This window comes from Equus quagga, chromosome 6 (assembly GCF_021613505.1).
Source record: "Equus quagga isolate Etosha38 chromosome 6, UCLA_HA_Equagga_1.0, whole genome shotgun sequence".
In the NCBI taxonomy this organism is placed as follows: Eukaryota; Metazoa; Chordata; class Mammalia; order Perissodactyla; family Equidae; genus Equus; species Equus quagga.
This window is the reverse complement of record NC_060272.1, coordinates 106713044-106739685: the sequence shown is the minus strand read 5'-3', so window position 1 is coordinate 106739685 and position 26642 is coordinate 106713044. Positions and strand designations below refer to the sequence as shown.

General features: G+C 39.3%; 1 protein-coding gene across 2 annotated transcripts in view; it reads left to right on the top strand.

Annotated features, from left to right (window-relative positions):
• The window catches only part of GLIS3 (GLIS family zinc finger 3), a 445549-nt gene that overhangs the window by 4453 nt on the left and 414454 nt on the right, over positions 1 to 26642 (top strand). The window contains exon 2 of one of the 2 annotated variants that reach the window (XM_046665009.1): positions 8975 to 9461. The exons of the other annotated variant lie outside the window; for it this stretch is intronic. Coding sequence (XP_046520965.1) covers positions 9074 to 9461 — 388 coding nt within the window. The 5' untranslated portion in view covers positions 8975 to 9073. The remainder of the gene's footprint in view (positions 1 to 8974; positions 9462 to 26642) is intronic. 2 annotated transcript variants of the gene reach the window in all.

The window sequence follows — 26642 nt, the reverse complement described above, 5'->3', positions numbered from 1 at the left end:
GTCACCGCATCCCTCCCAACCGTTCCAGTGACTGTGTTCCCCCCAAGAGTAACCACTGCCCGAACTTCCAACAGATATATTCCTTTTGCCTGTTTTAAATACCTTATGTAAATGGAATAATTCAATATGTACTCTTGGGTGTGGCTTCTTTCACTGACATAATCTTTTAGTAGGTCAAATAACTTGGATTTCCCTTTAAAGATGGTAGGAACAGTTTGCCTTGCAGAAATTAAGTGGTCAGGCATTACTTAATATGATAGAATTAAGGAAAAACACTAATGAAATAGAAGCCCTATTTTTTATCCTAGTGACTCTTTGATTAGGGAGACTGAACAGACACTAGTGAAATGTATAGTGTGAAACCAGTGTGGGATGAGCAAGGAGAATGCTGAGGAGCTCCTTTCACTATCACAAGCCAAAATGCCTGTGGTCGTCCCTCTGTTAGGGCCACTAAACCCCAAAACAAAAGAAATGCCTGGTCTCAGTACTGAAATGACTGTATTCGTTTTGTGGCTTTTAGCTAGGATTTTTCATTGTTCACAAGTATACCAAGATAAAGGCAAGACTGATGTGCCTGAGCAGAGAGTAGAATAGAGTTTCTATGCTACTTTTTCTTATTAGGGAAAGGAATAGACTAGGAAACATGCAACCGTAATTAAACTGGTTCCATAAGACACAGAGCGTAGGATTCACAATTATATGGTCACACCTTACTTACACTGTATTTATTCAGGCAATAAATGGTAAATATGGGATACAGATAGACAAATATATAGTTATATATTTCATTTATGCCATATTTTTCAGTATAAATGAGCAGAAAAGTATGAAAAATATAAATATATGTGAATGTATAAATGTATGAAAAATCTGTATGTATGATACATGTGGTGTGAAAAATATAACTATATAGGTATAGTATAAGACAATCTATGTACACATAAGGACTGGGGAGAGTTCAAAGATAAATTAGACATAGCCCCAAAACTTCATGAAATTAGAGTTTAGACAAGGAGATGAAACACAGGCAAATAACTGTAAGGCAATGTAGAAAGTTAGGGATGTTAAAAGAGAGGTATGTAGAGTAAAATAGTTAACGTTTATTAGGTCATTCTATGTATGAGGCACTGTGCTAAGCAAGTAACATGCATTATCTCATTTAATATTGTGCAATGCTGTGATCTACGTACAATAATGTCATTCTCGCCATTTTGTAGATCAGAGACATAGAGATTGAGAGGATCAGAGAAGGCCTCAGGTGGGTGTTTGAGGTGGGCCTAGAGGATGAGTAGGATCTGGATTTCGGGAAAAAGGGAGAAAAATAAGGGAGGAGGGGAAAGACCACCCTGGTGGACTCTAAGGGAATATGTAGGATGAACAGAAACAAGGATTCAACCGTGTTCCACTTTGGGAACAAAATCAGGGGATTTGTCTGTAACTGGAATCAGGAAGGCTCTAAGTAGTTGAGAGCAGACTTGAGATGAAGGCGGCTGGTGGGGCCATTCTTGTGTGACGTGATCTCTTCAAGGCCAAGAACGGAAACAACTGCATATTCCTTCAGGTGTGGCAGGCCTTGCTGAACTGCAGATGGCCAGATAGGGTTACGGTGCAAGATTAGATCCTGTCCCAGGCTCCCTGATAGAGGTCAGACTGTCTGAATATCAGTTGTTCCTGAAATTCTGAGCCAGATCTATGAAGTTTCATTTCTAGGCCTGCTGAATGCTGTGCACAGAAAACTAACCAGATGCCAGGGCTAGGTATGAATTCTTGTTATTCTTGTGTGTGAAGAAATGGATTAATGTTTTCCCAACCTTTTCAGCATGACCAATAGATTCCACTTCTGTCTGTAACTTGACTGAGTCATTCATGTAGGGTTTTTTTTTTTTTTTTAATAAATATGTTGTCATGTTGGTTAAGGGCCTAGTCATTGTTGTGGACATTCATACTTCTACAGTGATGTCAGTGAGCATAATTTAACTTGTATAGAACTTCTGTCTACCAACAGCTAAAAATAGTTACATTAGTTACTTTTAAGCAATAACTAACTACACTGAAGGGAAGAAATCACTCAGTTACACGTGATAGGGACAGTTTAATATGCTTGAATATTTGGTTTAATGAGTGATAAATTCAATTTTATTTCTAGAATCTTCCATAGACTTATATTTATTACCTGTTTGAAAGGATTTTGATCTTTAGCTTTGCAATTAGCTGTTCACATGGGCCAAGTAGTTATTTATACACACTAAATAACAAAGAATGTGCTTTCCGTTTACCATATTTGCTATCTATGTATCTCCCTGTGTGAAGATGGAGAGTTTTTTTAAAAGAAAAATCTCCAGCCAGTTACTTTTCTTATATTTCTGAAGAAATCTTTGTGTCTCAAACCATGACCATGTAGCGTTCACTCTTGGCAATTCAGGTAATTAATTCAGCAGTGACGTCATAGGGAATGTGTTCATTTTTCCATTTCAAATTCCTCTTCGTGGGATCTGATGGTTAACTCGTATTAAGAACACATTTTGAAAAACTCAGTTCTCAAAGGCGTATGTGTTAATCTTTTCCCCCTTGAGCATTGTGAGAGTGAAGTTTTATTCCAGGCAAGATATCTAGCTTTCGCAGTGAGGAAGATGTAAAATTGTCAGTCATTTTGATCCTGATGCTGTTAGTTGGTTGATTAATTGATATTTATAGAGCACAATTGATATTTACTGAGTAAAAGGCACTGTGAAAGATAGCAGTGGTAGGAGTGTAGCTTTGTGTTACTTAATCTTTACATTTTATAAAGCTAAAAATACTGAACTTTTAGATCTTTTCTTCGTTAAGCCATATTTTGGTATTTGTTTTACTTTGGCTGTTCAACTGTGTCTATACCTGCTGCTGTTCTTTTTAGGTACCTGGGCAGGCAAATAGTCTAAATCCTTCTATAACAGTGGGTTTTATGCTTTTTTTTACTGTAACCTACCATAAAATATATTTTTCATCTTACCCAGAATACATTATATGTATATAGATATACAGACATGTACACTCATAAATAACTGAAATAAAACAATTCTCAACCATTAATATATGTGACGCACGTTGATAGCGTCTATTTTATTCTAGTTGGTTCTATTTCATAAAAAAATGCTTTCGCCATTGAATAATTGATTTAAGGGCCCACCAGTGGATTGCAACCAGTTTTAAAAACACTGTTTTAGAAAGAGGACTTTGTTAAATATACATCTAGGAACTTATGGCCCCGTATTCAAGTTGGACCAATGAGTGGGCCAAGGCATGATTACCTTTCTGAACTTATCTATGTTTGTCTTAAAATTCTTTTTGCTTCCAAATTCATTCTCATTTTGTGTGATTTCTTACCACTGACTGAGGGGATCCCTAATTATCCCCCTCACCCTTGCCATTTTCTGTAGGGCCACAGTTTTCTAGAACTTTCTGTACACATTGATGAGTTAATAACTGAGGTTCGGTAAGTGAAACATGTGTAGGTAATTACTACTAAAAGTAGTGACATGTTTAGTAAGCTAGGGGGATGTAAGTGTTATATGCAGATACATCGAAGTGTGGAAAGTGGATTCTAAGAGAGGTTACTGAACTTTTAATATTGCCTTCCAGTAGTATTTTCCTAAATGTTCTAAATTTCTTTGAGCAACCTGTAATCACTGGCTTTGTGTAAAGGGCTCTCAGTGCTGCTTCTGATTTTTCAGATAGGATTGGCTAACTAAAGAATGAATTCCTGAGCTGGACGTGGTCATTCCTTTTTTTGTTTCCTTCTCTTTCCCCGTCCCTCCTCCCCCCTTCTTCTTTCTGTGCTCTTTCCCCCTTCCCTTTCCCTTTCCTTCCTCTGTCCATATTTACTACCCATATTTTGAATCTCATAGCCATTAGTTTAAATTGAAAAGGACACTGCTGGATAGTTCACTCCATAAATTTAGGGAAGATTATTTTCATTTTTGAGGACATTTTATAAAATATAAAAGTAAAAAAAATTAAAATGTGTATATCTCTAATTAGATAGCCAAGGGTTAGAATCCACAGATAAAACAAAGTCATAGATTCTATTTGATGGACTCCGTGATGTTCATTATGTTAACTTTTCTGAGTGGTCTTCAGAAGAATGGTCTTTAATCTCTGAAGGGAATACTAATTTGTCTTCATAATTTTAATTGGTCTAACTTAGAGCTAAACCTCTTTGATTTTTTGAGATTTCATCTTATTGGTGATTATATTGCTTGAGTAATATCTGTACATCTTAGTGTTCAGAATAAATATGTTAACGTTCTTAAAATTACTAACATTAAGTCTTGGGAGTACCCACGTGAGTATAAAATCTATAGTTCCCGGTTACCAGGTGTAACGTCCCTAAGTTTCTGCCCCAGGTCTCAGTCATGTAGAATTATCCCAACCCTGTCTCTGTGTAACTTCTGTTGTGACATCTGTGAAGCTGTCGGTCTCACTGAATAAAGCTACAAAACCAGAAAAATGATCAACTATATCTTGTTGGGGGTTACTTTATCATAATATAGTACTCTCCCTTTCAATTTAGAGAAATGATATTGTACACATCCAATGCATTTCCTCTATAATATCCTCCAGCTTCACAGGCACATGTTTGCACTTTCCTTGTGCTAAAATTGCAGACAAGAATAATTTTGATTTATTGGTGACATCTAATATAGCTGTGTTTATATTGTTGCCAATAAAATGACTTACACGATTGGTTTTTGTTTATACAATCTTTTCTGAGGAGTCAGTCACCTGTGTTAGGACAAGGTACATTCTGCTTATTAAAATGAACTCCCTGGATCTAAGAACATTCAGCTCTATCTGTCCTTGATTGAATTGCAAAATGTGCTTCACACTGCAGCCGTGCATGAGAATAACTTATATTATCTATCAGTAGGCTTTTCATTTCTATATCCTCCTGGCGACAAAAGCTGTAACTAGAGAAGCCCATGGGAATAGCCTGGGCCTATTAACGATCAAGGCAGCGACATTGAAAAGGCAATGTTAATGAAATTATACAATCATTAACCCAAAGGAAAAAAATAAAAAGAATCAATAAAAACTCTACTTTAGATGGCTGAGACGTATGTATATATATAAGAAGCCAGCTCAGGAGCAGTTTGTTTGCTGACCAGTATTTTGTGTCTCATTATCAGGTTTTCTATGCAGGGTAAAAAATGCTTGTGGCATAAGGAATGGAAAATGTAACAAAGGCTAAATGTAGCCTAAGGAAATGAAATGATGTATGAAAATTAATAATTAACTGGCTCATCAGAAGAATTATGACTCTAGATGAGTCTATTAATGATATTTACTAAGAAAGGGCTTCTGGCAGTAAATAGGCATTATGGAACTTGTGTTTTTGGATTTTTCTTGAATCGATGAGTTAACATTGCTTTTTGTTTGCTTAATCTTTTACTCCGTGAGGAACAGTGCCTGGAACCTTGGGTAGAAGGTAGAGTCAAGATCTTATATTCTGATTAAAGTCATAGCTTTTCCAGAAATCTAGTGAAATTATTAAATGCTTTTGTGCTTTGGTTACCTTAGGAGTTAAGTAATTTCCTCTCTGACCTGACTTATAGGAGTGTGTTTGAAGAGTATGAAAGTGGTCAAAAGGAAAGATTTATTAACTCATGTTGACTCATATAGCAGAATGAACATTTTCATTGTTTGAACTAATGGAGTATTAAAAATCTAAATGTATCAAAATGTCAGATCCAAAGTACCCTAAATTTGTACTTCTGGATGCTCCTTGCTTTTTCTTTTTCTTCTTTTTTTCTGTTGATAGCCTCAGGCAGAGTAGCTGGATGGAGGGCAGAGGAGAAAGTAATTCCTCTTTTTAAATGGTTTTTGAATAGAAAGATGCTCTTCCAATGGAATCCTACCAGTTAGGTTTTGATGCTGATTAGTTGTGATTTTACTTTTTAGCAAAGTGTAGGAAAATTTAATCTTACTATTCATTTTTCATGGTAAGTGTTGTCTTTCAGCACATTGCTGGCATGAAAGCCTTCTGTCAGCTCTTGCTTTGATAGAGTCCGGAGAGACTACTATCATTTTTGCTTCCATATCTACCCCATCCCCTTGATTTAAGTGCCGTAGGTATGAAATCTACATATTTATCCTTGATTATAGTAAATGGGTGTATTTGATAATCTTTCTTATCTTAATTATCTGGAAGAACAGAATTTCAAGAGACTGTAGTGATTATCACCAAATTCCTCATTTTTTGGATGAAAAACCGTTAAGTCCAGAGAAGTTATAAATGATTTGCTACAAGTAGAACTCAGGTCTCCTGACTTCTAGTTGAGTGCTCCTTTCACTTTGACTCAATGACGACGTGTTTTTCTTAAAAGTTAGCAGTTTATTTCTTTTTTGTTACCAAGTGGATTTAGAATTATACATGATCATATGGCCTAGATAAAAAGTATATAAAATATTATAATATGAATAGACAAAATTGATTTTTAAATTCTGGTATCTAAGGCTCAAAAAATCTGTTGGCATAATTAATGTGAAAACTGGATTATTAGGCATATTTTCACATACAGTTTATTTTATTTTTGTCTTGAGGCTGGTTTTTCTCAGCTCACACACCATTGACCTATTGGTTTTTCTTTATGGTATTAATCACTTTACTTTCTGGCTCTTGCTTTTTTAGTAATAAAATTTAAGTACATTTTTGTTGTTGTTGTTACTTTCCACCTAAAGCTATTTAAAACAGGAGTGCAGTTTATAAAAAAATAAAAATAAAATAAATATCCAGTCTAAGACTAGCAGGTTTGACTGTCTGATACTTAAGTTCTCAGCACTTTAATTATTTTTCCTTCTTGCAAACTCACCTTCTTAATGATCTAGCCTAATTCTAAGTAACTTCTTATGTGTTTTTCTCCAGATTTTTGATGAGAATTCCTGCTTGTATATGTATGATCTTGCTGCCAAAAATGACTCCTTTCTTTTTAAAAACCTGGAAATGGGCATCGTCTGCAAATCTGCAGACACTTGTCACTTGGGCCGCAGTCTTAGTGACGCATATTTCCAGTCATGTTGGATAATTCCTCATTTTCAACAAATTGCCAATACAACATATTTATTTTGCCTTTTTTTTTGGTCGGTACTGAATAAGGGCTTTCTTCTGCAGGGTTCAGAGTACTTAGAAAACAGTATTTTATCAATGAGGGGAGAATAGATGGCCAATATCATCTGGCAAAGCATGGAGACATTAAATGACTCTTGCCCACAATCAACCAATGAATCAACAGACCAGCTGGTAATACACTCGAGTTCTTCTAAATGGACACAGCAGAAAAAGCATTGGAATTTTTCCAGTGTCAAAGAAAAATCTTACAACCAGTCTGATACCAGGGTTCATTTCTCATTGTTCCATAAACAAACTTAAATGATGCAGGTTTGGATAACCTGGATTTATTTGTCTGTTCTTGGGAACTGTAGCAGAGGGAAGGGTAGGACGGAGACCTGTGAGTGTTTCTGAGGGCTAGATGGTGTGGCAGTATTAAATGTGACTGATAGAATTCTTAGTAAAATAGAGAATTGGTAAAGATGAAGACATTCCAAATTTTATATTGCTAGTAATTTTTGGAGTTCCTCAACATATGAGCGTGCACTGTCAACTTTGCAGAAGGCACAGTGAGTGGTTGACTTGAAAATTTAATATTTTTGATTTTCTAAAATGATAAAAGAAAAAAAAACCTCTTCAAAAACTTTGCCCTCTTTGATATCCTGTCCTTGATGATTGATGGAGCCATTCATTTTGGAGTTGAGTTGGAAATATTTGTCTAAGGCATTGAGTGGATCATACAGAAAAAGATAGAATTATCCAATTGAGGGTATCTGGCCACTACTACTTTGCGCACAGTCCATATTTCCTGTCTTTGTTCAGCTTTGGCTTCTTTCCATGACTATCATATCTTTATAAAAGAATACAGATTGTGACTTTGTTATTCTTTTGGAGTAGTGGCACTTAGTCACCTCATTGCATATATTTTGGGGACCTATTGATCACGGGAGGAAGGGGTCTTTCCTAATGATTTTTAACCAGGGAGTACTGACATGTTACATACGGATGTATGATGATGTCCAGTGGCCATGTCAGTTCAGTTCTTTTGGTTTTCCCTCTGCCAGTTGAGGAAGAGGCTGGTGGGATGGCAGATGGAAGTTTCGTGGAACTATGCTGATTTGCCATGTGCTTGGTGCACCTACTCACCTTTAGAAGGGCTCTTTGTCCTTGTGCTTTCCATAAAGCATTTTGCGCAGCCTTTTCCTTTTCTAGGATCTTAATGGAAGGTGAGAGTATTGTGATGTTGATTGTATTTCCATCCCCATAACTCAGGATCAGTATGGAACCAAGACTCTAATGGTGCTGTGAATATTTGGACACATGGATGTATGAAGCTTTTGCAGCATTCCCAGGCCCATATTTTTATCTTTTGTAAATCTAGGGACTGTGAAAAAATGGCTCTAAGGGTGAAAATCTGAGATGGTTTAATGTCCTCATAATCTCATTTAGAAGCCATATCTGCTTTTTGTTTGTTTACTGGAAACTTTGAAGCATTGCTCTCACAGCTCATGAAGGTGATGCTTTTGGAATTCTAAAACTCACTATAGCAAAAGTGAACTAGTATGAACAGATCCTCTAGGGAGCAAAGTAAATTTCATTTTGCAAGCTGGCACCAGTAGATTGGTTGTAGTTGCCAAGAGCACTGTATTGAGAAGGGCTCAGTGGCAAACAAAACAATGCAGTGATCCATAATCCATGTCTACCATGAATGCAGGAGGGGAGAGTGCTTGCCAGTGAAGCATGTATTTGATGACCCTGCTCTACATAAAAGATCATTTTGCTAAGAGTGCCTCTTTTCTTCCTGATATGAATGCTGTACAGGTTGAAAACTTGCTGTAATTTATTTTCATTTTTACTTTAAAAAATGCCTGCATTTATTTTTTTAAACAGGCTAATAACCCACACCATGGATAACTTATTGGACTTTGCCTGAAAGGAGTCATTAGTGCCATTGGATATTTGACCATCTTGGCCACAGGTTTTTTCAGAATGAATGGAAGGTCATGCAGCATGAATCTCCACCGGACATCAGGAACCCCACAGGGGCCTGGGATGGTCAGTGGCCAACACATTCCTCCCATCAGAGCCCACTCAGGGACTCCTGGCCCATCGTCCTGTGGAAGCACACCAAGCCCTGCTATCGGAAGCCTTACTAACAGCCTCCATCTCAAGATGCCCTCAGGAGGAGGGATGGCTCCTCAGAGCAACATGGCTGAGAGCCCCATCCATCTGCCTGCCTTGAGCCCCAGGAGACAAGTGCTCACCAATGGAAAGCCAGGATACCAGGTCACTCAGGCTGGAGGCATGTCAGGGCCCCACACTTTAAAGCCAAAGCAACAGGAGTTTGGAAACCCTTTTCCTCCAAATCCTGGGAAAGGTAGGATTGTCTTTCTGCGATCTTTTAAAAGTGGACACTATTTTTTTCTCCCCCTAGTCTCTTTTCTGCCAGCAAATCCTATGAAAAAATATATGATTCAATGTTGGAGTCAAAGTTGATGGTCTCAAAATGATGTGTAGCTTGCTTGGTAAGGGAGTGAATGTGTATATGTGTCTGAGGGCAAGGGCCAGAGTGGTAAATGTGACACCCCATGGGACTGTGAAACAGAGTAGAAGGTGAGATAGAAAGATCAGAAACGGGGAGGTAGGGTGGGTGGTGGTGGTGGAAGGGCAAGAGCAAGTTTAGCAAGATCCTGCCCTCTGGATACACAGAGCTCTGCCCTGGCTCATCAGGGGCTGGATTCTGCAGGCCATAGAGGAGAGAGGTGGCTGCAACTGTCATTATGGTAGGTGGGTGCTAGAAGAAAGGTGCTGTTTAGAAGGAAAAGGATAAAAAAGGGAGAAATTTTAATGGCTAATAAAATGAGGAATTTATACATAGAAATGATAAAAAACTATTCTCAGAGCAGAACCTATAATTTTTATAATATGGCTAGTGACAAGAAAGAAGGGAGCTAGAAGAGAATAATGAAAAGATATATTTTTGTGCTTGTGGAGAACTGGAAAACCTGGTTAATTTGAAATGCAGAGAGAATGTGATTTTAATTCAGTAGTGTTTGGATTACCAAATACTTTAAATTAAAGAATAATTGTTGGAGAATAGCAAGTTATTTGAATGACATACTCTATAGAAACTGCTGTTGACTTACTGAGGTTATATTGCAAATTATATGTGTATTTGGGCTAGAAAAAGAAAGATAGGTAAAATATAGCTTTGTTATGTAAAATAGCACAACTATATATTCTTTAAGGTATTTTTAGCATTTAGTTTTAAATATTTATATGAAGTATTTATGCCATCAAAATAATTACTAGTGGCCTTGTGAATAGCCATTCACCCAGTTAACTCATAACTCACCCAGTTGTAGTGAATAATGCTTTAGATCAGACAGGTAACCAAAATGTTGTTTGTTTTAGTGTCTGTGTATTTCTGTGTATGGAGAAGTTGGTATAAATGGGTAGATTAAAAAAAAACACAACTAAACATGTGTAGCTTTTTTCTTTTCTTTTTTATTTATTTATTTTGGCCTAGGTTTGGTTTTGAGTTGTTTTATTTCTTAGAACTACTGAGATTTAGTATAAGTATAGGAGAAACCTTCCCTGGGGGCTGCATCCCAAATAGTTCTGTCATTGTCTGTATGTTCACGGTACGGTAAGCTAGGTTCCTTCATGTCAAGCTCATATGTTTGGATTTTCAGGGCCTGAGGCCCAGTAAAATCTTTCAGCTTATGCTTGATTAGTGAACTGTAGCTTGTTTTTTTTTTTTTTAAAGATTTTATTTTTTCCTTTTTCTCCCCAAAGCCCCCCGGTACATAGTTGTGTATTCTTCGTTGGTTCTTCTAGTTGTGGCATGTGGGACGCTGCCTCAGCGTGGTCTGATGAGCAGTGCCATGTCCGCGCCCAGGATTCGAACTAACGAAACACTGGGCCGCCTGCAGCGGAGCGCGCGAACTTAACCACTCGGCCACGGGGCCAGCCCCTGTAGCTTGTTTTTATATATACTTGTGTTTGAAATCCTGACTGGCAATAATAATGGTGATAATAGTAGCTTGCATTCATTATATCATAACTTAGCAGGTATCAGGTATGTGTTAAGTGCTTTCCAATACATAGTCTCAGTTATTCCTCACAACAGCCCTGAGTTGTATGCTTTTGTTGATTAACCAATAAGGGAACTAAAGTCTCGAAAGAATAAGTAACTTCAGCATTGCCAGCCAGTAAGGAGTTTAAGAATATCGCTTTGATGGTGACCAGAAGTGGTTATAATTATAATCATGGTGTTAAAAAAATGCTTCAGATACGTAAGAGAGAGTGAACTCTCTGGGTTAATACTCTTGGAACTCAGGTAGGGATTAGTACTGCTTCCTGATTCTCCTCTTTTCGACTTTCTGGCTCCTTGCTCAGCTTCCAAGCTGACTCTTGTAGATCTGCATGGTTGGGGCAGGTGTGGGCATGGATAAGAGGTCAAGGACAACTGTATTACTATCCCCCTGGCCTTGCAGATTGGATGCCACTGGTGGTCTGGATACTGCCAGCAGTAGCTGAATGTGTCCCTTTCAGATCTTAGTTGACAGTTCCTAAACTAAGTTAACTTGTTGAGAATGGTGATCTGAGACTGTTTAAACTTCATCCAGTCATTTATTCAACAAATAATTGTTGAGCATATGTTATGGGTAAGCCACTGTTTGGGGGATACAGTAGCCAATAAAACATAGTCCTGGCCCTCAAGAGTTGGAGAAGTCAGACAAATAAATGGGCAGTTAAAATAAAGCACAGTTGGGGCTCTGACAGGGATACACTCAGGGTGATATGGCAGCATTTGGAGGGGTTCCCAGCCGGTGCTTGGTAAGAGGATCTAGGGGGAGAGTAGGATATCTAGGCAGACATCTGAAGGATGAGGAGCTAGCCTTGAATCAAAGTGTCTGTCCTCTGTGCGTGTGTGTGTGTGTACGTATGCATGTGAGGGGGCTATCTGCAACTTATTCTGGGTAGAAAGAAAAGCATACTCAAAACCTGGAGGGGAGAGATCGTGGTCCACTTCGTGGCCTTTCACGTGGTTCTACATTGGAGGGCGTGGAGACTATGCTAAGAGATGAGGCTGGAGAGGAATAAGCAGAAGCCAGATGAATGGTCATGAATGACACACCAAGGAGTTTAGATCTATCTTGATGACACTGGTGTGCTCTGGAAGGGTTCTAACCTTGGGGATGATGTGATAAGCTCGAGATTGACATCTTTCCCTGGCTTTGTCATTGCATTCTCATGCATTATTGACAATCCCATGACCCAGGGGGTAGGTACCAAAGAACATGTGTCTCTCTGGGTGTAGTAGTCAGAGTTCTCTGGAGAAACAAAACCAATAGTAGATACATCTATATATCATCTATATCTATATCCTTCTAATAGAATATATATATTCTGGGAGCCAGCTCCATGGCATAGTGGTTAAGTTCAGCGTGCACCACTTTGGCAGCCTGGGTTCGTGGGTTTGGATCCTGGGCGCAGACCTACACCACTTGTCAGCCATGCTGTGGTGGTGACCCACATTCAAAATAGAGGAAGATTGGCACAGATGTTAGCTCAGGGCTAGTCTTCCTCAGCAAATAAAAGAGGAAGATTGGCAACAGATGTTAGCTCAGGACCAATCTTCCTCAGCAAAAAAGGAAAGAAAGAAAGAAAGAATATATGTATTCTCTCTCTCTCTCTATCTAAAGAGATATATATAAAAAGATATAAAAGCTCACATGATTATGAAAGCTGACAGGTCCCAAGATCTCTAGGATGAGTCAGCAAGCTGGAGACCCAGGAGAGCCAAGGGCTTAGTTCTAATCCAAGTCTGAAGGCCTGGAACTAGGAGAGGCAATAGTGTAGTTCCAAGCTGAAGGCCAGCAAGCTTGAGACCCAGGAAGAACTGATGTTTTAGTTTGAGTCAGAACGCAGGAGAAAAGCCAATGTCTCTGTTCAAAGGCAATCATTCAGGAAAGAATTCTTTCTTAGCAGAAAGTCAGCCTTTTGTTCTATTTAGGCCTTCAACTGATTGGATGAGACCCACCCATATTAGGAAGGGCAATCTACTTTACTCATTCTACTGATTTAAATGTTATTTTCATCTGAAAACACTTATAGAAACACCCCAAATGATATTTGACCAAATATCTGGGTACTCCATAGCCCAGTCAAGTTGACATTTAAAATTAACCTTCACAATGGGATATCATTGCTTTGGGGCCAAGTACAGTTTACATGGTGGCTAAGAAAATACATTTCTAATCCTTGAGAGTAATTATCCCAATTCTCACGAATCCAGTGGAGCTGTCTACAGAAAAGGATTACCACACAGCAAATATCTGACTTGAAGACTGGAGAATCTCCAGTGGAGGCCTCCTGAGAAATATAAATTTGATTGTAATGTTTATGTTAGGTAAGGATTGAGTTCTACTCACTGAAAACTCAAATAACAGTGGCTTTAATATCATAGGATGTGGTTCTCAAATAGTACACCAAGGGCACTGGACTGCTATACCAAACTCAGGGGGTGCCACAGGATATTTTAAATTTGTAAGGAAACATAGGGATACTCGACATCCTTTGAACACCAGGCCAACTGCTAGCTTGAGAAGGTTCATTAGATTGCACCATGTTCCTTTTAGTGATGTCATATCTTTGCTAAGCTACATTTTCAGTAGTGATAAAAAAAAGCAAGCACTTTATATACTCATGTTCGTAGTAACATTATTCACAGTAGCCAAAAGGTGGGAGCAACTCAAGTGTCCATCAGCAGATGAATGGATAAACAAAATGTGTCACATACATACAATGGAATATTGTTCAACCTTTAAAAAGAAGGATATTTTGACACATGCCTCAACATGGTTGAACCTTGAAGACATTATGCTAAGTGAAATATGCCAGACACAGAAGGACATAGATTGTATGATTCCTCTTATATGAGGTTCATAGAATAGTCAAATTCATAGAGACAGAAAGTAGAATGATGGCTGCTGTGGACTGCGTGGAGGGGAGAATTGGGAGTTATTGTTTAACGGGTCCAAGAGTTTCAGTTTGGGAAGATGAAAAAGTTCTGGAGATGGGTGGTGATGCTGGTTGCACAACAGTGTGAATGTACTTAATGCCACTGAACCAGACACTGAAAAATGATTAAGATGGTAAATTTTAAGTTATGTATATTTTGCCACAATAAAAAAAAAGCAAGTGGTAAGTGAAAATCAGCGTGGAATAGGAGGTGAAGGTGGTGGTGTCGATTCTGATTACAAGGTTTGAGAAGTAGTAGAGGGCACAGTTGGAACACATGTACCCTCAGTAACTGTGGTTATTTAAAAATGAAATAAGAATACTTTTATTTTTAATTTATGTGTATTATTTTTTTCAAACAGCTAATAAGTTGTTAATATATAAATACCATTAAGTCGTTAACACCTAACTACTTAATAGATGGAACTGTTAGGTGTTCCTTTTGGCCTACAGGCACCATGAAAAAATTGAGACACTGAGAATGCTGGGACCTGAGAACATTTGGGAACCTCTGTTAGAGGAGTTTGTTTTTCTCACACAAAGAGCAGGCCAGGGTAGGCGATGCTTCTAATGGTTGGACTCTCAGGGATGTCAGGTCCAAGACTATGGGGCTTCCCTTCGTCTTTCCCTCTTGGTTGTACCATAGCCGCCTCACTCCAGCTCCTGCTGTGGAGTCTGTCTTCTGAGAAGGGTGATAGCGGAAGAAAGAAGGACAAAAGGGACAACTCCTCCCCAATCGATCCTTTTTAGTTGGCTTTCTCAGGAGCCGCACCCGTCTATTCCCACTCAGTTAGCCAATCATACATAGTTTATTTCTTAAATGAAACTCATTGTTTGCTCCTGAATTTATCTTTTTTAAAAGATAAATTAGATTTTATCTTACATTATTTTATCTTATGTTCTATCGTATTTTGCTTTTTAGCATTTGCCACCTTTCTCTCTCTCAAGTAAGTTGAACCACTTGTAAGTTGCAGACATTGTCACGCTTCACCCCCAAATTCCTAAGCAGGTGTCTTTCATGCTGTATAACTAAAATACATTAAGGATAACCAAGGAATGTAACTTTGATACAATAGTATCATTTGTATATAATTATATCTTTAAATACAGTACATACTAAAATTAATTTTACTTATTTTATTTTACTTACATTATTTTTTGTAATATAAATTATTTCCTTTCCGCACTTATAATCCAAATGTCCATTGTAGCCATTTTGTTCATTTGATCCAGGATCTAATCAAAGATCATGCATTATATTTGGTTGTCATGTCTCTCTTTAGTCTCTTTTAACCTAGAACAACCTTCTCCCCCTGACTTTTCTTTGTGTTTCATGACAAAATATGTTGATATTTTTAAAGAGTTCAGGTCACTTTCTTGTCTCACCATCTAGTTTGTCTGATCGTTTCTTCATGATTGGATTCAGGTGAAACATTTTTGGTAGGAATACTACATAAGTGATTTGTGTACCACCTGTTCTATTATGCCAGGAAGCACTGAATGCTCATTCGTCCTACTATTGGTGATGCTGCTTTTGATCACCTGGCTAAGTGATGTCACCAGACCTCTACGTTGTGAAGGACACTTTCTCTTTCAAAATTAATAAATAATCTTAGGTGAATATCTTGTTCTCAAATAACCTTTCATAACATCCATTGATGATCCTGTCTTAATCAGTTATTACATTATTGCTTGCCTAATGGTGATTTTCTGATTCTAGCATTCCTTCTTTGTTTATTAGCTGGTATTCTTCTGGAAGGAAGAGCTGCTCTCTCTTCTCTTTTTGAACGTCACTGTGGACTCATGTGTTCTTTTTCAAAATTCACTGTGCTGTAATTCATTACCAACAATATTCTTTCTGATGCTCAAATTGTCCCAGATTTGGCCAGTAGAAGCCCCTTCAAGTCATTTCCTATGTCCTTTTGATTATGTTCCCAGTAAACACTTCCTTGCTTTCATACACAACAAGATGTTCTAGGCTCACTTGTACTTCCCTGCCCCAGACCTAGAATCAGACATTTTTCAAAAAAAAAAAACTCAGTTCCTTTTAGTGGGAAATGATATTTGGAAAACTGGATGAAAGGGTGTTCTTATTGACCGTGGGTTGTCATTGTTTCTAGGCCTTATGTGTGGACAGAGTTGGGAAATATATCAGAACAAGATAATGAGTTCCAGTTAAAATATAACATTACAGAGTTCTTCCTCACACTTCCTCATTGCACATTTGTCAGTGAGATTCCTGGTTCTCAGCAACGTTAGTGTGTTTCTTCATATTTATCTGAGCCACTGAGTGAGTGTGGAGGATGTTCTGCAGTTGGCAGCTTCCTGGCCCTCCTAGGACTGGTGAGTATGGAATCCCAGTTATATTGTACCAATAATGGCATTTCTCCCTACTTTCTGCTCAACAGTTATGAATTGCAATTAGACTAGTAGAAATGCATTTTTCAAAGCATCTGGGGAAGTTTTATGATCCTCACTTTAAGCATATTTGACACAGCTATTTAAATATTTAAGACAATTCCACATTCTCCGTACCTGTAGGACTATATAATTAGGAAGATTTTCGTTGTAAAGGTTTTATATTTTACTTTGGGGCCTCTGACATTTCTTGTTGGGCTCTGCTGTCCTTGGAGACAAAGGGAGTTAGTTATTCATTAGCGCTTGTGGGTTATTCATTATTGTTGGTCAGAAAAGGCAGAATAATATCAACAAAGGACACCAAACTAATTGGAATTAAAAAACTCTTTTGTGTCACTTAAGGCTGGTGTTTCTTGTAAAGACCCTGTTTAAGAAAAATAATGTATCGTGTGAACTTGGGAGGTCTAAAAACTAATGTGCTTTAAATAATACGTCGTTTTATTTTTATTTTTTACTGTTTGTGGTTTGCTAATTCAATTGGTTATAACCTGGAGTTTAGATTAGAGTGTGATTCCTTAGTGGGTCAGCTAACTTGATAGTTTTCCTTCACCGCCACGTCATAAATTTTAAAATACCATTGCCACTGATTTAAAATGTCACTTCCTCCTATCATTTCTTCACTTATGTTTATCCCTGGAAAAACAGACTATGAAAAAAAATCTGCTAACACCATTGAGTGAACCATGTTGAATGTTCTCATGTTAGAAGTGAGGCAAGAATAGCAATTGGGGTCTCATGCTTTTGAAGAGATGCAGTTGATAATATTAGCTAAAGAAAGTTGGGACAAAATACTTGGTTACTTTTTTTTTCCACTTCTGCTTTTTAATCATTTATATTTCCTTGCACTTCCAATGTGGCTTCCTGTAGAATTAGAGCAAAGTTAATATTCCATAAATGGTTCCAAAAATAACCAAACCAGTCGGAGACCAAAGGCATTATTCCAGTTGAGGTAGCCAGAGTTTTCATTTTGTCTCGCCAACAAGGCAGGTGAAACACAATGTTTACTTTTGTTTACTCTTTGGGCTGCACAGGGTATACTTTGTGTGATTTATTGATGCTGGGTATAAATCAAATTGATGATGGATTTCCCAGTATTACTGGATGGCAGGCACAATTTGTTCCAGTTATAAAAGCGATTTGTCAGTCTCCTAATGTTCCACCTTTAAAAGAATGTATTCTATTAACACCCCCTGCCCCTTAGACATACCTCAAATGCTGTAGGACATGCAGCTGAAACATAACAATCGTTAGTCACCTCCAGCGTTTTCTAAGGCTATTGAATAGCACCAGCTTTGGATTTGTACAGTACTTTGTAGTTCACAACCTTGCATATTGATTATCTTGTATGATTTGATCAAAGGCATCATCCTGTGAGGCAGGGCAAGTGTCATTGGGCCCATTTTAGGGATGGAGATACTGAGGCTCAGTTTGCTGGAGATCTCATTCTTTATGTACTGTGTGGATTGACACTGAATAGGATTCCACAATCTGAGAGCTCCTGTTACAGGTATTCTGAGAAGTCTTGCCCCCTCTCTCCATTAGAGTTTTTGGTTACTGCCATTCCTGAAAGAGTATACCTTTAAAAACTCAAAACCATTCAGCTGCCATTTCCATCCATGAGCTGAGGAAATGGGCCTTTGCTCCTGTTTTGGAAAATTGTACTTGACAGTTTGCAACAATAGGCCCTTCTCTCAGCAGGGAGGGCATTGTTTACCTTGGGGGGAAGTCAGGCAGTCTTTGTGTGATGGCTACCTGAGTGATATCAGTATTTGCACAAGTACCTTTCCACCCTTCTGTCTATGAAGTCTTTAAAGCCAGGCAGGGGGATATCATAAATGTGAAGAGATTTGCTATTTCTGACCTATCAAATTTTAAGGATACAATGGAGGTGACTTGTATTCAATATCTGTTTTCATCCCTGCCTTATTTGAATAATGAAAGAAATAGAAGGTCTGTAATTGGCTCTGACATAATAAACAAGTTAAAAAATAAGACTTTTGGAGTAGGACCTTGCTACTCAAGGATAGTCTGAAGCCAGCAGCTTTAGAATCCTGGGGGAGCTGGTTAGAAATGGACAATCTCAGGGCCACCACAGACCTACTGAATCAGATCATGCATTTCAGCAAGATCCCCAGGCAATTCATGTGCCCAAGGGCTGGGTTCAGGGCTGTGTGAACAGCAATTGTACAGGTTCCCGTGCTCAGAAGAGGTGCCCTGTGGTTGGGGTTTAATGCTCTGTGGTTGCTGTCTTGGCATTCTTACTAATTTTATCTTTGAATCTGTGTTTTGTAAGTGAAGTTCAACGGGGCACTGGAGCATAGGCAGGGAGCTTGGAGTCTTAGTTCATGCGTGGTCCCACATCCTGCCGGGATGACTGCTGGCTCACCTGCCCTGACTCAGTATCCACTGCTGCCCTCTGCCTCCAGCAGGGACCTGGGCATGAGTATTCTCCATGTGCCCAATCCTGGGGGAGGCTCTCAGTACCTTTGAGGTCTGCATTCACCCTGTGAGTATCCCCATGCAGAAGGAGCCCAGTGTTAAATAGCAAATGAAAACACACCATGACAAGTCGAGAGAGAGACTGGAGAAGAATGGAAAATACTTTTTTCCTGCTTTTTGAACAAAGGACCCAGCATTTTTATTTTTATTGGCCCCTGAAGGTTATGTAGGTGACCTTGTAAGTACACATTGAGATTTGAGACACACTGGTGTAGGAGAGAGTATGAACGCTGGACTCAGAAGACCCACATTCCACTTCAAGCTTTGCTGGTGTGTGACCTTGGTAACCCACTTGACTTCCCTGCCTCAGTTTCCTCATCTGTAAAATGGGGGTAGTGTCTTATCCTTCTTTCCAGACGGTCAGGGTGTAGGCAAAGGGCAGACCTGGCCACATGTCCTTGAGTAGGAGCATGTCCAGGAGACCTCTCATCTTTGGCTTTGGCTTCATGAGGCTCATAAACAAATCTGGATGGGGTGGAGGCAGAGGGCAGGGTTCAAAATGAGACTAGAAGGTCAAAAATTGGTCAGCCACAGGGGAGTGGATGGAAAGCAAGAATCGAAAGCTGAGGAAGGCAAGGACTGGAGATCTTGGGTATGGAGAAGGTGGGCATCAGAGAACTTGTGAGTGAACACTTTGGCTTTCTAGGTAGTCACCCACTGTGTGGCAGTCTTGGGTGCACCTAAGATGGTGGAACAGAAAATGGTCTTTGCTTTTGAGAGTTAAATTAGATGGTAAATGTGAAAGGTCATTTTATATGATAAACTGCCAGAGGCATGCAGAGTGCTGCTGTTCTCTGATTACAAATCAGTGTGGGGCGGTATGGATCTTGATAAAACACAGCAATTGCTGCCCAGTGGGATGGTGCTGCTCCATTACCCCATTCATTCATGTGACTTGTTCTTTGAAATAAAGGCCTGCTACTTCGTCATAACTCCTAACTGTGGGCAGTGTGTGGGCTGCTCCATGTGTGGATGTAGAACCCTAAATGCTCTCTGTTTTCACAGTTTGTTTCAAAAGCTAGAGAGAAAAAATTTAAACCACAATAAACAAACACTGAGGTGAAATAACATATTTTAAAAGTTTATCTTCCATCTAAAGATTTTACTTTATTTAGATAGGGTGATCATATAATTTATTATCCAAACCAGAACACTTTCAAGAGTGCAATGAGGCCCTATTAATAATTATGCCCAGAACTATCCTGGATGAACTGGAATTCAGGGTTACCCTACATTTAGGGGAAAGTATAATTGCGTTTAGATTCAGAATCTTACTCAACAGCTTTAAGGTAAAGTGGTTCAACCTACTTGACAGGATTTGCCCCATATAAGTTGATAGCAAAATTGTTTCTTGGAGCCATTGAGTGATTATTAGTATATTATTAAGTAGACTACATTAGTTTCTGGTTGTTCTGAGGTTGAAAATAAGCGAGCTAGCAATTATTTAGCACTTTCTATTTTTTATTACTGTTGTTAGCTTTACATATCTTAATTTAATCCTTCCCAAGCCTGTGAAGTATCCCCAGTGAAAACATGAGAAAAAGAGGCTTAGAAAGATTAAGAAACTTGACCAGGAACACACAGGGATTTTTAACCCATGTCTCACTGACTTTAGAGCTCTGAATATTTCTGTAGGATGTTGTTTTATTTTTTGGCACAGAGTTTGCCTTAAAAAGCTAGGTTCTTGGCCCTTGAGAATGGTTTCCTGAAAGACACAGTATGGCCACTGTAATTTCTACTGTATGTGGTGGTATAGTATCTGGCATATATTTCTTTTGAAAGGAACAGTGAGCTGAAGTAGAAAAACCACTGCCAAATGAATTATTGCAGGTGTCTGTGTCTATTTGTGTTAAAAGTGCCCTTTCTTACCTGCTTAAAATTTGGTTTTGGTGACAGTCAGGTAAGGCATGTGACATAAAAAGGAAAGACACAGTAACAGCTAATTTTGAGCCCTTCCTCCGGGCCAGCTGCTGCACTGAGCAGAGCTGCTGGGTCACATAACCCAGAAGGCCTTCCATGATGGCCCTGGAGCTCAGAATTCCCTTTAATTCTTGTAACAACTGTGTGGGTCATTAGATTAAGAAAGCTAAGGCTTGAAGAGGTGAAGTAACTTAGCAGCAGTCACGTGACTAGTATGTAGCAAAGCTGGGAATTGAGTGCGGGTTCTGTCTGACCCTACAGCCTTGTGTCTTAAACATTCTCCTGTGTTTTGCTAGGATGAGTCAGGGAGCCTTACTCCTTGTAGCATTATCAGGAGCCAGAACTGAGACCAGGACTTTCTACTGCAAGTGTACTGATTCTCCAAGTACCTTTTTCAGCTCTTTTGGTTGCAGGTAACTGAAACCCACTGTGCTAGCTTATGTAAAAGTGGCTTTATTATAAGGAAGCAGAGTGTTTCATGGCACCCACGGAGAGCATGGACAGCCAGATCTTTTGAAGGACTATGAGAACAAGACGCTGCCCTGTGCTTCTTCTCCCTAGGCAACGGAGTCTTTTATTTCTGCTTCTCTTTACACGTCGCTTTATCCTTCTTCCTGTAGATTGTTTTCCTCTGTTTTTTACTATGTGTATTAGTCAGGCGTCTTTGGGGAAACACAACCAATAGGATATTTATTTATTTATGTATTTATTTACACATATAAGGAGATTTATTACAAGGAATTAGCTCACTTGATTATGGAGGCTGAGAAGTCCCAACATCTGCAGTTAGCAAGCTGGAGACTCAGGTGGGCCGATGGCTTAACTCTAGTTCGAGTCCGAAGGCCCGAGAACCAGGAGACCCAGTGGTGTAAGTTCCAGTCCAAAAGCTTGCAGGCTTGAGACCCAAGAAGAGCCGATGTTTCAGTTTGGTTCTGAAGGCCAGAAAAGACCCATGTCTCAGTTCAAAGCAGTCAGGCAGGAGAAGTTCCTTTAAAAGGGTCCACTTTTTTGTCCTATTCAGGCTTTCAACTGATTAGATGTAGCCCACCCACACGGCAGAGGGCAATCCACTTAATTCAGTCTACCGATTCAAATGCTAATCTCATCTAGAAACACCCTCATAGACACACCCTATATTTGACCAAATATCTGGACGCCCTGTGGCTCAATCAAGTTGACACATAAAATTAACCATCATAGTATCTGTGGCTTCAACATGGCTTTCTTCCCTAGCCCTAAACATGTAATGTACTCAGAACTTCTGTGCTGTGAGTCAACTGGCTCCCATTTTCAGGTTCCTTGTAAAGAGAGTCTGGTTGGTCCAGCATGGGTTAGGTCTGGTTCATCCAAATGAGGTGGAGGCAAAACCTCATAGAATAAACATGGGTCCCACCTGCTCAGAAAAGGGAGTGCGAGTTGAGTGACAGCTAGGACTTAGTCCCCTAAATAAAGATAGTTTGGGGATATGTCTTAAATTAATAGTGACATTTCCAAAGTTATCATAGAAATCATGTTCTTCAGCCAGTATGATTCCAAAGTAAGGGAAAAGATTTTAGGAGTATGACCACCAGCAAAAATTAATTAAAGGAAAAAAAATTTTTTTTTTAATTTATTTTTCTTCTTAAGAGTTAAACCATTTAGCCATGTACATTGTGATGCTTTGCATCAGTTTTTCAGTAGTGGCCACTACATTTTATAAAGTAACCCCTTTTTCTAAGGTAACCCAGATTTGCATTCCTGGATGTGGGAATTAAGAAAGAGCATTTGTGGGGCTGGCCCCGGGGCGGAGTAGTTAAGTTCATGTGCTCCCTTTCAGTGGCCCAGGGTTTCACCGGTTCAGATCCTGGACATGGATGCGGCACTGCTCATCAGGCCATTGAAGCAGCGTCCCACACAGCACAACCAGAGGCATTCACAACTAGAATCTACAACTGTGTACTAGGGGACTTTGGGAAGGGAAAGAAAGGAAGATTGGCAACAGTTGTTAGCTCAGGTGCCAATCTTTTATTTTATTTATTTATTTATTTATTTTTTTTGAGGAAGATTAGCCCTGAGCTAACTGCTGCCAATCCTCCTCTTTTTGCTGAGGAAGACTGGCCCTGAGCTAACATCCGTGCCCATCTTCCTCTACTTTATATGTGGGACGCCTACCACAGCATGGCGTGCCAAGCGGTGCCACGTCCGCACCGGGGATCCGAACTGGCGAACCCCGGGCCGGCGGAGAAGCGGAACATGCGAACTTAACCGCTGTGCCGCCGGGCCAGCCCCTCAGGTGCCAATCTTTAAGAAAAAAAGAGCATTTGGGGCTGACCCCATGGTGTAGTGGTTAAGTTTGACGTGCTCCACTTTGGCAATCCAGGTTCATGGGTTTGGATCCTGGGTGCAGACCTGCACCACTTGTCAAGCTATCCTGTGGCACCAACCCATGTACAAAGTGGAGGAAGTTTGGCACAGATGTTGGCTCAGGGCTAATCTTTCTCAAGCCACAAAAAAAAAAAAAGGAAGATTGGCAGTAGATGTTAGCTCAGAGTGAATCTTCCTCACCAAAAAAAAAAAAAAAGAGCATTTAATGGATGATCCATTAAGCATTTAGGTTTAGTTTGTATTTAGAATTTGGTGAAGGGGAAGATTGCCAGGGTTCAGGTACACAGACCTATGATATCTGTTTGAATTCACCTTGAACAACACAGCAATTTGAAGTAGTTTGGGTGTCAAATTTGAAATTTTTCAGCATAGCTATTTCCTGTTGTCTTGGGTTATATAATCAGAGCATTCATTTGTGATTTGAATACACTTGGCTTTTATGCCAGATTTTAATAGGAATCTATCAGACATAAAACGCAATTAACCATTGAGTTAAATTTTTAAAAGTTAGGGTATGTGGATTGGGTGTCAAAAACATATTTTCTCTACATATTTGGCTCAGGTAGTTTTTCCACTTACATAGAAGAAAATTCTGTGCAATCATTTATTTCATTATTGTGACAGGCAGACTCTAAGACCCCACCATTCCTGTCTCCTGGAATTCATGCCTTTGTGTAATAGCCGCTCCTTGAGTGTGGGCTGGATGTAGTGACTTGCTTCTAATCATGACAACGATGATGAAATGTCACTTCCATTATTAGGTTACAAAAGATTTGACTTCTGTCTTGCTGTCAGACTACTGTTGTCTCGGTTTGTATGCTTTGATGAAGCAAGCTGCCATGTTAGAATGGCCCGTCTGGCAAGTAACTGAGGGAGGCCTCCAGCCAACAGACAGTGAGAAGCTGAAGGCCTCAGTCCAGCAACCTTCTAGAAACTGAATTCTGCCAACAATCACGTGAGCTTCAAAGCAGATCCTTCTCCAGGTGAGCCTTCATGTGAGGCTCTAGCCCTAGCTGACACTGTGATTGCAGCCTTGTGGAAGACCCTGACTCAGAGGACCTACCTCAGCCAAGCCCAGATTCCCGACCCAAAGAGACTGAGATATTACATGTGTTGTTTTAAGCCACTAAATTGGTGGTAATTTGTTAGTAACAATTCTTTTTTTTTTTTTTAAGATTGGCACCTGAGCTAACAGCTGTTGCCAATCTTTTTTTTTTTTTGCTTTTTCTCCCCAAATCCCCCCAGTACATAGTTGTATATTTTAGTTGCAGGTCCTTCTAGTTGTGGTACGTGGATGCTGCCTCAGTGTTGCCTGACAAGTGGTGCCATGTCTGCGCCCAGGATCCGGACCGGTGAAACCCTGGGCCGCCGAAGCAGAGTGCACAAACTTAACCACTTGGTCATGGGGCCAGCCCCAGTAACAATTCTTAAAACAGAAGTCATGGATTAGATCTAAATACCAGTAGGACTTCCCCCCTTTTATTCTCTCTTTCAAGAAGCACAAGAAAATTAGACAACATATAGGAGCAGGAGGGTAGGAATTAACATCTATCAAGGGCCAATGACATGCCAGGCGTGGGAGTAGACTTAAAGATTCGGCAGAGCCTACTGGTGAGGTCTTTTTTATTACCTCCATTTGACAAATGTGGCAATCAACAGTCAGAGAAGGGAAATTATTTGCCCAAGTTTACATGCCTCATAAGAGGCAGAACCAGGATTTGAATGCAAGTCTATCTCACTCCAGTGCTCCTGTTCCTTCCATGCATCTCGCTAACTCCTGTCAGCCATGACAAACTCTGGTGTGGCATTTTTGCCTAGAAAAAAAGATTAAACAAAGGCGGTTCATCGTAAGCATTCATCAAGTACCTTCTGTGGGCTTGTTGCCAGGACTCACTTTTCCCCTTCTCTTTCTTCTCAGTGGTACGTTCCCACCAGATATTCTTTTGCTTCTGTCTTCTGCCCTCCATCTAAACATCTAAACCTGTGTTTCACAGACCTATTTTTTATTGCCCTCTTTATTATTCTCAAACAAAATTTATAGACAGTATTATCTACCTATGCACATGATTTAAAAAATCAATATAGCTTCATAACTAAAATACAAGGGAAATAAAAAGGAACAGAATTTATAATGAAATAATATGCATTTAAATATGAAAATGTTGCAGCTCAACTATGCTAGAAGACATGATGAAGCAGTCGGATAAGCTTGCACCTAAATGTGGAAATAGCTAAAATGCGGAGGATTCAGGGTTGTGTTTTTTGTATTGGTAGTTCAGCTATCTAGTTGCTTTCCTTTCAGTGATATGATTCTATGAAATATGGTTCTATGATTTCATATGATTCTATGAAATTGTGACAATAGTTCATAATATTTCTGTAAAAACAATAATCAGTCTTCCTTTGATTTGCCCTGTAACTTCATTTTAGATAATTTGGTGTAAGAATTATGAAAATAAAATGGCCTTGGGTTCTAAACTCAGATGATTATAAACAGGTTTTACCTCCATGAAGGTCTGGTGAGACACTTGAAAATCATGTGGGGTGTGGGATGATTCTTTGTGTGCGGGACTGTGTGGCACTCTGTCTTCACCACTGCATGCCAGTAAAGGTGACAAGTCAGAATACCCCTAGAATTTCCTAATGTCTTCTGGGGGAAGTGTCCTCCAAACCCACTGATCTAAATCTAAATCTCCTTTCAGTAAAAGAGCTGATCAACTAACTAAAGTATTACAATTTTCGGAGGTGTTTGTGTTTTAACTGGGTCAAAATCTTAGGACAAAGAAAGGCCTTGTTCATAGTGGAATTTGTGTGAAGTAGGGAAGTGGCAAGTTAAGGGAAGATGAGGATCCCCTTTTTTGCAACCCTTAAACTACGTGGCATATGTGTACTCTTCTTATTTTTGATTCTAGCCTTTCTTCTTATATTCCTTTTCTTTAGGCTGCATATATACTTTCCATGACAAATTTGATGTCTTCATAAGTCAAATTATTTTTCTCTTCTGATTGTGTGTTAAGAGTTTCCCTGTGTCAAACAAACAACTGATATTTTCTGAGCGTTGACTTTAACCAAGATGATGTTGTGCTAGCTACTGGGGGATCAAAGGTGATCAAGATGTGACCAGAAATCTCAGCGGATTTGTGATTGTAACTCAATCCAAAACACATTTATAGGGCAAGGCACAGTGCTAGGCATGCTCCGGACACACATACACACACACGTACGTCTGTGCCTTCAAGGAGCTCACAGTCAAATGCCAGGAGAGAAAGGAGAAACTTTAAAAACAATAAATTGCATAAATAATGGTTGTTTAACAACAATAAGTGAA